The 17,718-nt window shown below is 39.0% G+C and overlaps 1 protein-coding gene across 1 annotated transcript in view; it reads right to left on the bottom strand.

Annotated features, from left to right (window-relative positions):
* The window catches only part of sli (slit guidance ligand), a 201,440-nt gene that overhangs the window by 18,478 nt on the left and 165,244 nt on the right, over positions 1 to 17,718 (bottom strand). Inside the window, exons 15-25 of the mRNA XM_068770014.1 lie at positions 17,258 to 17,349; positions 15,904 to 16,030; positions 13,669 to 13,740; positions 12,602 to 12,762; positions 9,809 to 9,938; positions 6,806 to 6,983; positions 5,260 to 5,369; positions 4,734 to 4,903; positions 2,511 to 2,721; positions 917 to 1,056; positions 131 to 300 (exon numbers count right to left, since the gene is read on the bottom strand). Of these exons, the coding sequence (XP_068626115.1) occupies positions 131 to 300; positions 917 to 1,056; positions 2,511 to 2,721; positions 4,734 to 4,903; positions 5,260 to 5,369; positions 6,806 to 6,983; positions 9,809 to 9,938; positions 12,602 to 12,762; positions 13,669 to 13,740; positions 15,904 to 16,030; positions 17,258 to 17,349 (1,561 nt within the window). The remainder of the gene's footprint in view (positions 1 to 130; positions 301 to 916; positions 1,057 to 2,510; positions 2,722 to 4,733; positions 4,904 to 5,259; positions 5,370 to 6,805; positions 6,984 to 9,808; positions 9,939 to 12,601; positions 12,763 to 13,668; positions 13,741 to 15,903; positions 16,031 to 17,257; positions 17,350 to 17,718) is intronic.

The following is a 17,718-nucleotide window of genomic DNA, read 5'->3' as shown; positions in this document are numbered from 1 at the left end:
ATTCTCTCTGTCTCTCTCACGCCGTGTATGTGTATATCTGTGTGTTTAATTGTATTGTGATATAAATATTTATTTATCGTTTTTCATCAATAGATCTTGCTTTTTTTATCCGGATATGATGAAAGTATACCTGGCACATATGATTGACGCAGTCATCGGGGTTGAGGGTGCAGTTCTGGCCGGAGAATCCACGTGGACAGCTACAGGAGTAATGGCTGCCGTGGTCCACGCACGTGGCACCATTCTCGCAAGGATTGAACTCGGCGCTGCAGTACGGGATCTTCAGTTCGCAGAACTCACCTGGTTTAAAAAGAGTCCAACTTGATAGAAAATACATTCAGATCGAAGTCCCCCTAATAAATAGCATCTTGAAGGCTTGAAGATACAAAGGTTACACATACTTATATGTAACTTTTATAATAAAATTATTATAGTAACATCTTCATGTACGTAAATGGTTTTTTTTCAAAGGTTTATCTTTAACGAACTTTTTAATTTTATTAAATATTCTTTATTGTACACGACATTATATATATATATATATTTATATATATATATATATATATATATATATATATATATATATATATATATATATATATATATATATATATATATATATATATATATAAATAACAAACATACATATGTATATAGCATATATACATATAATAAATAAAATGCAATAGATTTATAAATACAATAATAAATAAAAACATCAAACTGACTAATCGCACTGTCTCATAAAGAATAAAGAAACAGATAAAAATTTAATTAAACGTCATATATAAGAGTATTTTATTTACACTTATTTATTTTATATACATTTATATATTTTACAGTGATGAAAAAAATTACGAAGTGTTTAAGCATTTTATTTTTGTAGATATATTTCATCTTGTTTAAGATAAATTACCCATGTATCCTGGTGAACATTTGCAGGTGTAACCTTCCAGGTGGTCGACGCAAGTGGCGTTGTTCTGGCACCTGTGTTCAACGCAGTCGTCGATGTTCACCTCGCATCGTACGCCGGTGTACCCAGCTGCACACGAGCAGCTGCAATATAAAGACTTAAATGACTACCAGATTTCGCTGTTAATTGTCACTTAGACCAGAGTTCCTCAAACTTTTTTGTGTCGTAGACCCCTTGCCATGTTTTTCCGTGTTGGGTAGACCCCCTACTTACCTGGTATTGATTTCCTGTAAATTTCTAACTGTAGTGAAGTTTAGTGTTAAAAACTTAAAGTAAAAACACATGTTGACACACATGAATAAACGTATTTGTCCCACATTCGTATTTATAGAGTGACGAATTAAACAAGTCAGTGCAAGGTAGCGAAGCTCTGAGACTGCGACTCTCAGGTTTTTACAAGTTCAAAATGTATTGCGACCACAAAGCGAATACCAACATCCTACAACTTACACAATTTTATAAACATATAGATTAATTTTTTTACTTCATAGGTACTTTCATAAATAATGTAAATGTTTTGATATTATAAGATAGTATGATGTAAGTAAAAAGGTACTATCAGTGTATGTGTTGAGATCCACTATCGTGGACACCCATTTTCAATTCATAGACCCCCAAATTTTTTTTCGCTGATGTAGACCCCTTGCAGGTTGCCATAGACCCCTAGGGGTCGATATAGACCACTTTGGGAATCACTGACTTAGGCTTAGTTATTTAATCACAACTTAATGATGTTTTAACTAATGTTGATGTAACTTAGGAATTTTCAATTACTAACACTGTCACACAGTGTATCGAAAGAAGAGGAAAGAAGGCCTGGTATGATAAGCAGCCGCACGATCTCCCAGGACCGGTCAGACGGCAGCAGGTCAGAGCAGGGAGCGCCGAGGTGAAACTCCGAGAATATTCCTCTCCATTACTCTCTGAGTGACCTCGAGTTTTCTTATAAAGCCTGTCGTAGGTATCTCTAATTACTTCTTCTTATTTTCAGCTGATGAACACCCACTGCAAGGCGTAATCTTCCCCTAAATCTGTACGTTGAATATAATACATTCTACATAACTCAATGAGAATCCAATACGATCGAGAGGTTATATAGATTCTCCAAGACTAAATAAAACTTGTATGAGGTCGTGAACTTCTTATCCGATGTTCTTCAACCATGTACAGCACCCGGCGATAAATACTGCACATCGAACTTTGGAAAGAGACAATCGGATAACTTCGGCTTCGTAGAGCGTTATCTCTGTCGCACGAAATACAACGACTGACAAAACGTTATATAAGTAGCGTGGGACAGAGATAGTGCTCTATGGAGCCAAGATTAGCCGATTGTCTCTTTCTAAAAATCGATGTGTAATATTTATATCCGGGTACTGTATTGCGACTGTCCTAAAAGCACATAACTAAAACGTAAGAGAGAGAGAGAGATAAAGAGAGAGAAAGAGAGAGAAAGAGAGAGAGAGAGAAAGAGAGAGAGAGAGAGAAAGGGAGAGAGAGAAAGAAAGAGAGAGAAAGAGAGAGAGAGTATACATACTGGAATCTGCCTTCTTCCAGCAGCTCGCAGGTTCCATGACGACATGGCGACCCATAGCACGCATCGATACGATGTTGACAAGCTTCTCCATGGAATCCACGTGCGCACGCGCAGCTGAAGCCTCCACGTGTCGCGGAGCACGTGCCTCCGTTGAGACAGGGTCTTCGGATGCAGCGGTCGCACTTTGACAGCACCTCGTCCGGCGGTTCTCCTGCAACCATAAATTTATCAGCTCAAGAATTCTTAGTCAATTTTATATCTACTTATACAGGTGTTTTGAACACCGTATTCGTCTGATTTGGTTCCGTGCTTCTGGCTGTTCAGTAAACTCAAAAAGCTAACACGGGGACACTGTTTTGACTCTATTGAGGAGATTTAAACCGAACCGAAGGTCTTTAAGACTATACCTAAAAAAGACTATTCCTACTGTTGAGGAGAGGAAAGTTTTGACAAAATGCTTCTTAAGAAAAGGATCAATATTTAGCCACTATCTATATCTAGCCTATATATAGTTTACGGTTAAGCTTATATATTTAATAGAATCAGGCGTTACCTTGCGGAAGTCCATCCTAAGTAAGAAAAGGACCAATATTTAGCCACTTCCGCACATGCACTGGTAGTCGTGCAATAAAGTGCACCGCCCGCCAGCCCGCTGATAAATGCGTATGCGGCAAACAATGCGATACACAACCGCCACCGTTAAATCACTCAACACGTGTTTCACTCCTCCACGGGGCATTTTCAGGAGTTATGTTACACCGATTAGTGCCGAACACTGAGTGAAAATACTATTTATTCGACGGGCATTACTTTGAATTTTATTAATGGTAGTCCAATAATATTTTGGGATTTTATTAAAGAATCTGATTCAGTTTATTACAAATAAATTAGAGATTTTTTGCAGTCTAAACTTTATTCTATGTGCTTTATAAATACACTAAGAATGTCAACAATTTTTTTAATTTTTTTTATAATTATTGTAAACATACATGTTATATGTATGTGGGAACGGAACGTAAGAGTGAAGGAAGTGAGCGATTGATTGATGAATGAATGAAGAGTAGGAATGAATTATGGCATTTGCTGAGAAGATGGCGATGGGCCGTTTGGTATGAACTATGTAAGAAGTGAAAAATTAAAGTGTTTAAAAAATATCTTAAAACATCTATTATTCGTCTGCGTGATTCACTTCCACATATATGTGTATATATATTTACATATATATAAATGTGTGTGTATGTGTCTGTGCCAGATTAAATATAAGTAAATTATTGGGTGCATATCCTTGGAAAAGTTTTTGAAAAATTGCCTTTTTTTTAATCAGTTTATTTTTGAAGTATCAAAACTACCTTTTTGTTCAGACCTATAATCAGACGTAACCTGTGTAAATAATTATTCATTTATATCATCATCACCACGACAATTGGCAACTCATTCAACTCCTATATACATGAAGTCAATTTATTATGGCCTTGCTTTCAACGTCCTTCAAACTTACCAAGGTGTCCATCTATACTAGGCTTGCAATACCGCGGTCTAACTTCTGAAGGTTTATGTCCAGCTGTGGACATAGTCCAGCTCCAGCTACAGCTTTGTGGAGGCCTTTTCCAGCAGTTAACGAGCTGCGAGATCCTCCCATGTGAGTTTGACACTGGTGCTCCAGCTACAGCCTTGTGGAGGCCTTTTCCAGCAGTTAACGAGCTGCGAGATCCTACCATGTGAGTTTGACACTGGTGCTCCAGCTACAGCCTTGTGGAGGCCTTATCCAGCAGTTAACGAGCTGCGAGATCCTCCCATGTGAGTTTGACACTGGTGCTCCAGCTACAGCCTTGTGGAGGCCTTTTCCAGCAGTTAACGAGCTGCGAGATCCTCCCATGTGAGTTTGACACTGGTGCTCCAGCTACAGCTTTGTGGAGGCCTTTTCCAGCAGTTAACGAGCTGCGAGATCCTCCCATGTGAGTTTGACACTGGTGCTCCAGCTACAGCCTTGTGGAGGCCTTTTCCAGCAGTTAAAGAGCTGTGGAACCCCCCATGAGAGGCTTTTTTCGCACAAGCTATCACTGCGTATCTAGTGTGCGAGCGAGTGAGTTATATGAGTGAGGGAGACAGACTATTACCGGGCCAGCATGCACCGTGAGAACTTCTCGTCAAATTCCTAATAAACAGCTTTCTAATATATTGTTGCATGTTTAGCTGTCAAATAGAGGAGGTTCTGGTACTTACCTGTGCATACGAAGGCACTGGAGGAAGTGCTGAGGACCAGCTTGTCGCGCATGCGTGGTGGTTCAGCACACTTGGCTATGCCTGCTTCCACGTATTCACCAGCGCTCTTCACCCATTCGGACAGCCATCTCGCTCGGCAGTCGCAGTACAGTGGGTTGGAGCCCAAAGCCCTGGGAAAGGGGGGGATAATGTCTCTTATGACACGCTCAAGTTTTATTTAAATTGGTTACAAAAAGATAAAACTTCTAGAAAGTACTAGTTGTAATGAAAGTAGACAGTCAGAGACCACGTGGAAGAGAAAAAAAGAGAAGATATATATATATATATATATAACTTCTCTTGTTGTGACATTACTTTTGCGCCACCTGTTATAACCATTTCTATAGTGTGTATCATATGCGAATAAATATTGTATGATTTGCAACAAGAAAAATTCAGTTTTGTTTTAATGTGTGTGAAATCTAACATAACCTTACTTCTGAAATATATCTAGCACGTTCACTGGATTTACAAGTCTTATACTTACACGTGTGAGATGGATTCCAGATCTCTGAAGACACCGTCAGCCAGCATGGAGATGTTGTTACCATGAAGGGATAGAACTCGAAGCTGGGTCAGTCCCTTGAGAGCGTCGCGCTGTGGAATACGTAGAAGATGGAAATTATTCCGTCATTATTCCGTTCGGCGAAGTAAAATTTCCCAGCGGCTGCCTAGGCCTGCAAAAAGTCTAGACCAGAGTTCCCCAAACTTTTTTGTTTCGTAGACCCCTTGCCATGTTTTTCCGTGTTGGTTAGACCCCCTACTTACCTGATATTGATTTCCTGTAAATTTCTAACTGTAGTGAAGTTTAGTGTTAAAAACTTAAAGTAAAAACACATGTTAATTTACACATTCATTAATTGAATTTAAATTAAAACTACTCAAAATACTACTTCTAGGTACTTTTATAAATAATGTAAAGGCTTTGATATTATAAGATAGTATGATGTAAGTAAATAGGTACTATCTGTGTATGTGTTGAGATCCACTATCGTGGACCCCCATTTTCATTTCACAGACCCCCAAATTTTAGCGGACGTAGACTTCTTGCAGGTTGTCATAGACCCCTGGGGGTCGATATAGACCACTTTGGGAATCACTGGTCTAGAAGGTGTGGGGGTTGGAGGTGGTATATAATCTTCTAGATTTACATGATATCTTACCTCTAGCAGGAGGACAGAATTACGAGGATTGGTACCCATTACCCCACTCGGTGTTCGTCTTTACTGTGTGATGGGCCCTGGTATTTCAAATTTGAAAGATCAACCGCATGGATAACATATTCCGGGGTGTATGTTATTCCCGCTACTTCTGAAACCCTTGTAATATCACGATGGTACATCACACTGGTCTATGGTCCGAATCACCTCCAAATCCTCGTGACTGTGAAAGCCCGTCACGAGGTGTGCCTCTGCGCTGATGCTGTGATATCGACCAGGAACTATCCTCTGCCATTGGTCACCTAGTTCTGGACCATGATGTCTTTTAGAAAGGGGCCACGGCTATCCTAGCCCAAGATCGTAGGGGTATCGAAGCTAGGAATGCTGCATACTACTCTTTTATCGGATTAGAAGGTCGTTCAGCTCTAAGATCAAGCGTCTCCACAAGGAGATTTCGTCTAGATTTGTGGCTTGCAAATGTAAATATTTAATGGAATCAGGCGTTACCTTGCGGAAGTCCATCCTATGTAAGAAAAGGACCAATAATTAGCCACTTCCGCACATGCAGTGGTAGTCGTGCAACAAAGTGCACCGCCCGCCAGCCCGCTGATAAATGCGTATGCGGCAAGTCCTCGAGACTCGGTGTTTGGCACTAATCGGTGTAACATAATTCCTGAAGATGCCCCGTGGAGGGGTGAAAGTGTTGAGTGATTTAACGGTGGTAGTTGTGTTTCGCATTGTTTGCCGCATACGCATTTATCAGCGGGCTGGCGGGCGGTGCACTTTGTTGCACGACTACCACTGCATGTGCGGAAGTGGCTAGATATTGGTCCTTTTCTTACTTGCAAATGTAAGTTTAAAACAAATTGTTACCTGAACACATCTCAAACGGTTGTAGCTGACGATAAGGGTGGACAGCTTGGTGAGGCCTTCGAAGGTGTTGTTATAAAGAACCGTGATCCTGTTGTTGGAGAGGTCCAGTCTCGTCAGCTGCGTCAGGTGACGGATCTGCTCCGGTTCCAGGCTGGTGATTTCGTTGGACTCCAAGTATCTTTGAAAATTTGATTATTATCTTTAGAAAATTCCAGGCTTTTCGAAGTACTTTAGAAAAGTAAAGACATATCATATACAGGTGGGGGGAGGGGGGAAGTAATGTCGTTTCTGTCGACATGTTTTACAGTAAAACCGATTGATTTGTTACCACTCCGGCATTGATTTTGTATACTAGACGGCAAAAGGTTGTTAACGAAGGTGAACATATTGTTGATTAGAAATAAAAACTTGTTAAAAATGTTGTCGTGTTAATTTAAACTAAGAAAGCGACATTACTTTCCGGTCCCTCTAATATATATATATATATATATATATATGCATAGTATTACAAGTCCCTGGTTAAAACGGCTTGTATCGTCTTCCATTCTTAACAAGGTCCGGTCCACCTTGTACCTCTAATCTCGATGGTCCGTGGTCTCTATTCCAGAACCTCAAGTATCAAGTGGCCATCAGTTCTGCGACTACCTGCCTACTGCCACTTTAAATCAACGTATGTATCCATTGAACAAATTAATAGTTTACTTATTTATGATTGTATATAAACTTTCTGCAGACAAGTCTCTTGAGAACCGTTTTGCCGGCAATCGGTCGCAAAAGATATACTACCTACTGCTATTTAAGATAGGCAATTTTTTAAAGCTAATGCTCTCCATTGTCCTCTGGATGACCTTGAACCTGCTTATGAGGTCTGTATGTGATCACGTCTCGTATATATATGTCATCAACGGCAACACACATTGGTCAAAGAACTTCGTCTTCAGACATTGCGGTATTTCGGAGTTTCCCGAATAGTGAACATCTGAGTTGGATTCGGTAGGTGATGTATTTCTTGAAGTTAGACATACCTATATCTAATATATAAAATTCTCGTGTCACGGTGTTCGAACTTGAACTCCTCTGAAACGGCTCGACCTTTTACCAAATTTAATATGCGTATTCAGTAGGTCTGAGAATCGGCTACTATCTATTTTCTATACCCCTAAGTGGTAAAGGTTGTTCACACTTAAATATTTTTTTTTTAACGAAATTTTTTGTTTTTATTTTTTTATGATACAACATACAAGAATACATACAACCATAAATTTTCACCCCTCTACGATCAACCCTTATTTTTTATTTGTAAATTAAAATATCATTTTTTTTGCAAAACAACGTTTGCGGGATCAGCTAGTATATATATATATATATATATATACATACATACATATATATATATATACATATATATATATATATATGTATGTATATATATATATATATATATACACACATAGTTATAAGGTAACAACTGTAACTAATTCTATATTTCTAAGCTTCGAAGTTTGTACTTTATTACTGCCTTTTGTTACTGTCTATCTTCAATAAAGTAAATAATAATAATAATACCACGCTGGAAGGTTTGTCCCAGGTGTATGTAGTCTTTTTTTATTTCTGGCCTTATCTTTTTTATGGGACAGGGATGTTTTTATCTTTTAATGATTCACTTTTTCTTTTTTATTTCCGTGCTCTTCTGTCATACTTCACATGATCTATCTTTCTTCCATTTTCTGCAATTTCTATCTTTCTTTTACTTACTTTCTACCGTTCGTTCATATCCTCGTTCCTTACTATCACATCTTTTGGTTATTACATTGTTTTTACTTTATTTTACATTTTATAATTTGGTTATTTTAAATATTATCACAGATTAAATAGTTTTTGTTTTATATACTTTATTACTTATTGTTTTTAGCTACTACATGTATTAGTATTGTTTACATTTATTACATGTTTTGCTATCTTTTTTGCAATAATCTATGAACACTGGTATGTCGGGTTTTTCTTGTATTAATAAGGCGATAGTGTCATCAATTATTTTTTAACTCAACCTGCTTTCGAAATCGTACCGAAGTCCTCCGAATGCGGTACAGCCGGCTACAAGGTGGACCAAGGTCTGGTATGTATATAGTCTACTGATATATACAATATAATTAAATATATAAACATAATACGATCACAAAAGTGATTGCAATGTAAATAGAAACATCTGGCTTCACACTTCAGACACCAAAACAGCTCTTGATGTGAAAATATATCCATCCACGTGAAATTTTCTTTAGGTAAATTGCTTTAAAATACTCAATTATAAATACTACTACTCCGCTAGCTCAGTGATCCAAAGTGGGTCTTGGCCTCCGAAGCGAGAGACTTCCACTTTCCTCTATCTTGCGCCATCGTCTGCCATTGGTTGACATTCAATTCGCGCAAGTCTGCCTCAACGCGATCGATCCAGCGATACCTGGGTCTACCCACTGGTCTTCGACCCCTCGGTTTTTTCCAGGTATGCTATCTTCACGCTCCGATCCGATCCCATTCGCTCCAAGTGACCAAGCCAGCGGATTCGTTGAGCTTTATATTCGCCAATGATATTTGGCTGTGCTACTAAAGTCTGAATTTCGGCATTCTTTCGGAGCCTCCAAGATCCGTCTTGATTTCTCGCTGGTCCCAAGATCTTCCGCATGATTTTGCGTTCCGTCACTAGCAGTTTTTGTTCTTCTTTCAAAGTTAGCGTCCAAGCTTCACAGCCATACATCAATATTGGTCGTATTACGGTTCAGTAGATACGGACTTTTGTACTTCTGCTTAGGAGCCTAGACACTAGAACCTTGTGAAGTGCTGCACTGCATCTCAGCGAGTAATTATAAATATAAATGTATATTCATAGAACTATGATACTATTTACTATGCTATATATATGTAAATTATGTATATAAACAAACAATGTAAGACCAAATAAAGACCGGGAAAGGTTTTCCGGATCAGAGAATTAAACTAAAAACTCACAGTTCCGTTGTCTGTCTCGGCACGTTGCTGGGCAGTTCAGAGAGCTGTGCTCTTGCGCAGCGGACTATTGTACCCGCGCACGCGCACGCAGCTGGACAGTACTCCGGGGATAGACAACCTTTGTCGTCCGCTGAAAGATATATCAAGTGATTTATACGTATATATTTAAATATCTATATGTACTATTTATAAAAATATATTAGGACCTTGAATAAGTTCTCGCTGTTTTTTTAAAGATGGCGTTGCGGCACTCTGTGCCTGGAATTTCGTACGGTAACAAATCACCAAAGTAGTGCTATATGTAACCTCAAATTATAGTAGAATAGAGTTTACCACAGTGTCAACTATATATTTATTTGCCTTTTGTGAAAATGTGTACTTTGGTGCCAAATAAAGTGTTTTTGCGGGGAATTTTATTGCACTGCTTTATTCAGAAAAAATCTGCAGCAGAAGCACACAGAATTCTCGTTGAGACATATGGCGACAATGCTTTGTCGAATACAACGTGCAGGGACTGGTTTAGGCGCTTCAAAAGTAATGATTTTGACCTTGAAGACAAAGAGCGTTCTGGAGCACCGACAAAATTTGAAGACAAAGAATTGGAGGCATTGCTTGAAGAAGATCCATGTCAGACGTTAGTAGAGCTTGGGAAAACGTTACAAGTAGATGCGTCAACAGTTTCAAAACGTTTAAAAGCGTCAGGAATGAAAAAAAAAAAATAAATATGAAAGTACTGCTATAGTGATGATTCAGCTTGCCAAGCGACAGCTGTGAAGCCTTCGCTTTGAATGCGCAACGATACCTGATCATCCTTACATCGAGGGGGGCGCACCAGAGAAGAATATACACCAATATCTTGCTTAACGTCGTTTCGTTTTGCGTTTTTTTCGAAGTTGCGTCGCTGCTTAATTAGTACTAATTTTCACTGTGCGTCGTTAGATTTTCGAAGTTGCGATGTTTTAGTTTCGAATCTTTATATGGTTTGCTATAGAAAATCTTAATTCAATTTGCGTCAATTTCAACTTGTGTCGTGTTTATTTGCAACGCAACGTGAGGTATTGGTGTATTTATAACGACGTCAATAAAAAGCACCGGAGAATGACGGTGTGGGATCGTAAGACCAAGATCGTTATCTTGGTCTAGACCGGTCATCGTCGTGATCTTAGGCAAAGGTCTGTCTTGCAGTGATCACCTATCATCTATGTTGATGATGATACTTTGGATGGTACATGTGATGTCAGGGTTGCTAAAGTTGCAAGGTTTTTGTTTTTTAATTTGTCTTTTCCCATATTTAATGGAATCAGGCGTTACCTCGCGGAAGTCCATTCTAAGTAAGAAAAAGACCAATATTTAGCCACTTCCGCACGTGCAGTGGTAGTCGTGCAACAAAGTGCACCGCCCGCCAGTCCGCTGATAAATGCGCATGCGGCAAACAATCCGAATTACACAACTGCCACCGTCAAATCACTCAACACGTGTTTCACCCCTCCACGGGGCATCTTCAGGAGATTTTCTTTTCTCTTCAGGTCTTTTCTTACTTGTCTTTTCCCGTCTCTCTTGTCGTGTCCGAGGCTGATTAAACTTTAATGCCTTCCTTTTATCATTCATATGTTATATCTTTTTATTTCTAGTTTAATAATTATAGTTAAAAACTGTTCTTTTTTTAAAAAAAATCATTATTTTACCTGTATTGCATTATATATGATATTTATGATTTTTTTATTTATTTCCTGCGAGTCCTAAAAACTCTAGAGATTTAGGGTCGAGTCTTGTTCCTGTTTATTGTGATTCGCACCACTTTACAATAATGAATGAATGTGGGGCGCTGGTTGTCTTCGTCCATTACGGAGGCAATGCAAACTCCTTCTATCTCCCTATCTTAACCTCGGAATCAGAGTGCAAAACAGAACAGCATCTTCTGATGATTGTAATAACATCATCTGTACACCTTGTGGGCACCTGCCATTTCAGAACTTTACGCCACCAGCTGCTATCTGTTCTGTTATATGACACACTTAAATTCGTTTGTCCACAGACCTTATTCCTCATCAGATCTCATAGAGAAATGATGAGCAAAGTCCTCTACAAGGCTCGAATGACTGCGAGGTTACCTATAGGGCTCAGAGCGAGAGACAGTTCCACACGAGGTAGACATATGATGTTAAGATTTGCTATATGCAGGAATCTTCTGTCCTATTGGAAATATATGGGGGGGGGTGTTATGTCCAGCCGTGGGCCTAACACATTTACTTTCGTTTGTCCAGAGACCTTATTCCTCATCAGATCTCATAGAGAAATGATGAGCAAAGTCTTCTCCAAGGCTCGAATGACTGAGGTTACCAATGGGGCTCAAAGTGAAAGACAGTTCCACACAAGGTAGACAGATGATGTTAAGAATTGCTATATACAGGATCTTCTGTACTTATTGGGGGGGGGGGGGTAAAGTCCAGCCGTGGACATACTACGTCTGCATTGATAATGATAGATAGATATTTTAAATCACTAAACAAGCCCCTGGTTGAGTTATGTATTCACTCTGTATAATAAAACGCCGGTTATGAGATTCGAACAGAACTAACTTTTTTATTATACGTTCAGAAACATACATACATTTTACTTTATAACAATGATGGTAGGAACGTTCCAATAGATGGCGTTAAATGTATATTAATTAATAATTATTTGTATATAATTTCCACACTCTGAAATTATGTTTTTATTGTAATGTATGATTTTGTTTTTGTGTTTACTTTCCATCGTATGCCTTTAATCTGTGGCTGCCTTGAAACTTACGCGCGCATTTGAAGTCGACCTGCTCCAGGTGCTGAAGGTTGGCGCCACGTAGAGTAGCAGGTGATGAACAGGTGGCATCTGGAGCAAGTCTTCGCGAGCGCAGCCAACCAGCTAACCATCCCACGTGACAGCTGCAGTGCAGCGGATTATCTGACAGCGTGCTAAAACCAAAGATTATCAAATTATATAAGGTAATAAGTAAAAGATAAATAGCATTCACCTTTCTAAGGCTTTTACATCTATTATCAATCATCCTGTATACACAGCTATATTCAAAATTCATAATAACTGTTGATATCTTAACTCCGCGTCATCTAGCCTCTAAAACAGAGTTCCCCAAACTTTTTTGTGTCGTAGACCCCTTGCCATGTTTTTCCGTGTTGGGTAGACCCCCTACTTACCCGATATTGATTTCAATTTCCCGATTCCCGATGTAAATTTCTAACTGTAGTGAAGTTTAGTGTTAAAAACTTAAAGTAAAAACACATGTTAATTTATACATTTATTAATTGAATTTAAATTAAAACTACTCAAAATAAAATTTTGTATCTGTTATGTAAAATATATGTAACATTTAAAAAAAATTCTTCGTTGACGGAGTCTACCCTTGCAGGTTGTCATAGACCCCTAGGGGTCAATATATACCACTTTGGATCACTGCTCTAAAACAATGACACTAATTGTATATTCGCCTTATGTGGTGAGGGGGAAGGGGATGGGAAGGAGAGAGGGGGAGGAGGGGGAGAGAGGAAATGAAATAATAAGTAAAACATTTAATCAAGTAGGACGATGTTCGCATTCAAAACATATATAGGGAGATCGGAAAGTAATGTCGTTTCTGTCGACATATTTTACAAACTAAAAACTACTAAATTAAAAACCGATTTATTTGGTACCGCTCCGGCATTGATTTTATATACTAGACGGCAAAAGGTTGTTGATGACGAAGGTGAACATATTGTTGATTAGAAATAACAACTTGTTAGAAAAGTTGTCGTGTGAATTTAACTTTATAAAGCGACGTTTCCGATCCCCCTAATATTACAATATCAAAAAGTTGTACTCACAGTGTAGATAGCATACTGAGGTGATCAAAAGCACCCGGTGTGATGCATTTGATCTTGTTGCCTGATAAGGACCTGAAAGAAGAACAGAAGACTCAAATAGAAGAAACATTTTCCCAAAGATCCAGGATGACTGGTTTTGCGGTGACTGCATTCTAGGTTCTTCGAGTAGTGGGGAGCCTGTAGATAGGCTACCGGCTCGCGGTCACCCCTGCCACTTCATGCCACTTCAGACGAGCTATAGGAGTGGTCGTAGTACTGTAGCTTCTTGTTCTTCGGTAGATTCTTGTTAACACGGTTCACTGCGGCTTGAGGTCGATTCAGCCTCATGGTAAACTTTGCACTGGTGCGGCGCGTAAAACTCGTGTTTTCTCTCTAGTGCGGCGGCTGTTTACACTCAACCGAAACATGAGGCAGAAAAGGCCTCAACTGCACTACTAGGAAGTTCAGCTTGAGGCTGATTCGACCTCAGCCGCACCAGCTGAAAGTTCTTAAAAAATTGGGCCCGCAGTGAACGTGTTAATATTGACCGCACCTCCGCTAGCACTTATAATGAGCGCGGAGACTCTCAACAGCGCGATGCAAACTTTTGTTGCGTCTACTGTGGCGCCATCTGTCATTTATCCGTTTCATTGCCGCCGCCGCCGCGATGCGATCGACGGTCACGTGGGTAAGAGCTCGTTGCTAGGCAACGCGTATTGGAATGGCGCGCGATATGCACGCCACAGAGCAATGTATAAAACATGTATTCAATGACTACTGTATCGCGTATTTAATGGATTTAATGGAATCAGGCGTTACTTCGCGGAAGTCCATTCTAAGTAAGAAAAGGACCAATATTTAGCCACCTCCGCACATGCAGTGGTAGTCGTGCGATGAAATGCACCGCCCGCCAGCCCATGCGCATGCGGCGAACAATGCGAATCACACAACCGCCACCAAATCACTCAACACGTGTTTCACACTCCACGAGGCATCTTCAGGAGCTATGTTACACCGTATTAGTGCCAAACACAGAGTAAACTCTGTTTGGCACTAATACGGTGCATTTCATTGCACACCTGCCACTGCATGTGCGGAAGTGGCTAAATATTGGTCCTTTTCTTACTTACTGTATTGCGGACAGTCCCACTACGTCGGACTGTCCTGTCCGCGGCTGCAACATGCGCGCCCTAGCGCAGTGACGTAAGCCAGCGGCCCGGATCCCTGGACGCTCGGCGTGCGCACACGCAAGCCCGCCGTAATAAACTCTCACTCCGACGCGCCTATCTTTGTATAGTGGTTGTGTGTACAATAAATAAGGATTTTCTCAATTGAATCCGTTTATTTCATTTCAACACCATAACTGTATTAAAGAAAAATTATAATATATGGCAAATGCAATTAACATGCACTTTTGTTTCGTCGATTATTTGTAACATTACAAGCAGCAAGCTGCCGCTGGCTAGCGCTGCTCTAACAGACGAAGAGAAACTTAACAGTTGCTTTTTTAAATAAAATATAACAATAAAAAAAGTTCCCATACATTTCGATCAAATATAAACCATTGAATGCTATAATAAAACTAGCTGATCCCGCAAACGTTGTTTTGCAAAAAAAATATTTTTAATTTTCAATTTAAAAATAAGGGTTGATCGTAGAGGGGTGAAAATTTAGGGTTGTATGTATTTTTGTATGTTGTATCATAAAAATATAAAAACAAAAAATTTCGTCAAAAAAATTAAAAAAAATTTTTAAGGGTGAACAACCCTTATCACTTAGGGGTATGAAAAATAGATAGTAGCCGATTCTCAGACATACTAAATACGCATATAAAATTTGGTAAAAATCGGTCAAGCCGTTTCAGAGGAGTTCAAGTTCGAACACCGTGACACGAGGATTTTATATATTAGATTAAAACTAAGAGGTAAAGGTAAAAAGAAGTAAGGTCAACGATATCTCGTGGAACATTATTATATATGTGTACAATCAGACACGGTAAGGCTGTTATAAATTCTAATAAACGAAATTTATACGTAATGTCGTTTCATTGACACTTCATTATAAAATCTATGACTACCTCCGGTGAAATAGCAGTATATACGAGCTGTGGTCCCTCTGGGAGGTCCCGATCTCAGCAGTGAAGGTCCAGTAAATTAAAATGTGAATGTAAAGCAGACAATAGCATTAAGATATAGCTACAAATTCTCCAAACGCATCTAAAAAGAGTCCAAAATTACACGTGTGGTATATCCTTACAGTGTATTGAGGCTGTGAAGACCGAAGAACATCTTGTCGGTGACAGTGGCCAGTAGATTGCTGTCCAATAACAACTCCTGCATGCTTGCAGCGCCATCAAACGCATTGTCCTCGATCTCCGTTATCCCTGCACAAAATGTACTCATGTTGGTGAAATTAGTATACTACAGTGCAGTAGAATGTGGTACATGACAGAACTACATTGTAGTATCTAATGGAATATTTAATGAAATCAGGCGTTACCTTGCGAAAGTCCATCCTATATAACAGTTCCCATAACAGTTATTCGAATTGTTTGCCGCATACGCATTTATCAGCGGGCTGGCCGGCGGTGCACTTTATTGCACGACTTCCAATGCATGTGCGGAAGTGGCTAAATATTGGTCCTTTTCTTATTTACAATGTAGTATAATGTGGTACAGAACAGTACATCATCGTGTAATATATTATAGCGCAGTTTGAACACTGTGTTACATTTCAGTGAGTACTACAGTATGGTACAATGTGGTACAGAACAGTAGAATACAATGTCGTGTATAACAGTATAATGTGTTACACTACAGTGTGTATTACAATACGTGAGTGCAGTATAATGTATGTAAAGTGTATTACATTAGCATATAGTATACAGTTTATAAGCAGAACGGTAGCTCAGTGGTAAAGGATGGAGACTTGATATCGTAGATCACAAGTTCAACTTTCGGGATACAATCTGATATTATTCACACTTTGTGCATTGATTATATAGGATTGCTACTGCTCACAAACAAGATTTCCAGAGGATGATGAGAGGATGATGATACCATAATACCACACTGCGAATCTCAACCCGCAATTGGCAATTATGGTATATCCCCCCCATAAATATTTTGGGGGAGGCCTAAGCATCACAGTAGACGTCTATGGCCTCAAATAACAACAGTACAGCAGTGTAGTATGGTACAATACAGTACAGTGTAGTACAATTTAGTAAAGTGGTACAACCTAGTACATAAACATTCTGTCAAAGTAAATACAGCAACATGGATACATTATTTGTATTTTTACTTAACAATGCAATACAACGAGTTATATTTCAATATTTACTACAGTGTAGTGTAATGTGGTACAGAACTGTGCATCGACTTGTAGTATACGAGTATTACAGTGCAGTAAAATGTGGTATATTACACTGTGTACTACAGTATAGTATAATGTGGTACATTACTGTGTATACTACAATGTAAACTATGAAGACTACGTGGTATATTACAGTTCAGTATATTGAAGTGTAGTACATTTTACTACAATGTAGTATACTACAGTACAGTCGTACATATGAGGTTATATACTCTGGTGTATGTTGTACGCTTACCGTTGTTTCGAAAGTCCAACTTGCTGAGGTCTGGTAGCCTCCCGAAAAGGCCATCTGACTTGATCTGGCGAAGGTTGTTGTCCGCCATCAACCTGGAATTACTTTTACTGTACTGTATATTAAGGTGTGACGTCATATAGGAGGACAATAAGATACCAATATTCTTCGAGCTTTGCAGGAAAATTGCAGAAAAAGCAATCAGTAAAAATAAAAGTTTAAAATAAGAATAAGCGTGAACAATGGAATAGCAAATAAAGTAAAATACAAATTAAAAGTACATAGAACGATACGTTTAAAATAATATATAGAAATATAAAACTGAGGAATGAGGTGAGGAATGAATGATATCGAATGAAAGAGACAGGCAGAAGAAATGTGGAATGAATGATGAAGTACGAAAGATTATATTATTGAATGAAATAAGACGATCCTTTCCTTCCTAAAGATAAGAGTACAAGAAG

The sequence above is a fragment of the Battus philenor genome, unplaced genomic scaffold (genome assembly GCF_028537555.1).
Source record: "Battus philenor isolate CCGP_79_NKW_IND1 unplaced genomic scaffold, ilBatPhil1.0.hap1 SCAF_29, whole genome shotgun sequence".
NCBI lineage: Eukaryota > Metazoa > Arthropoda > Insecta > Lepidoptera > Papilionidae > Battus > Battus philenor.
This window is presented reverse-complemented; position numbering and strand designations above follow the sequence as displayed.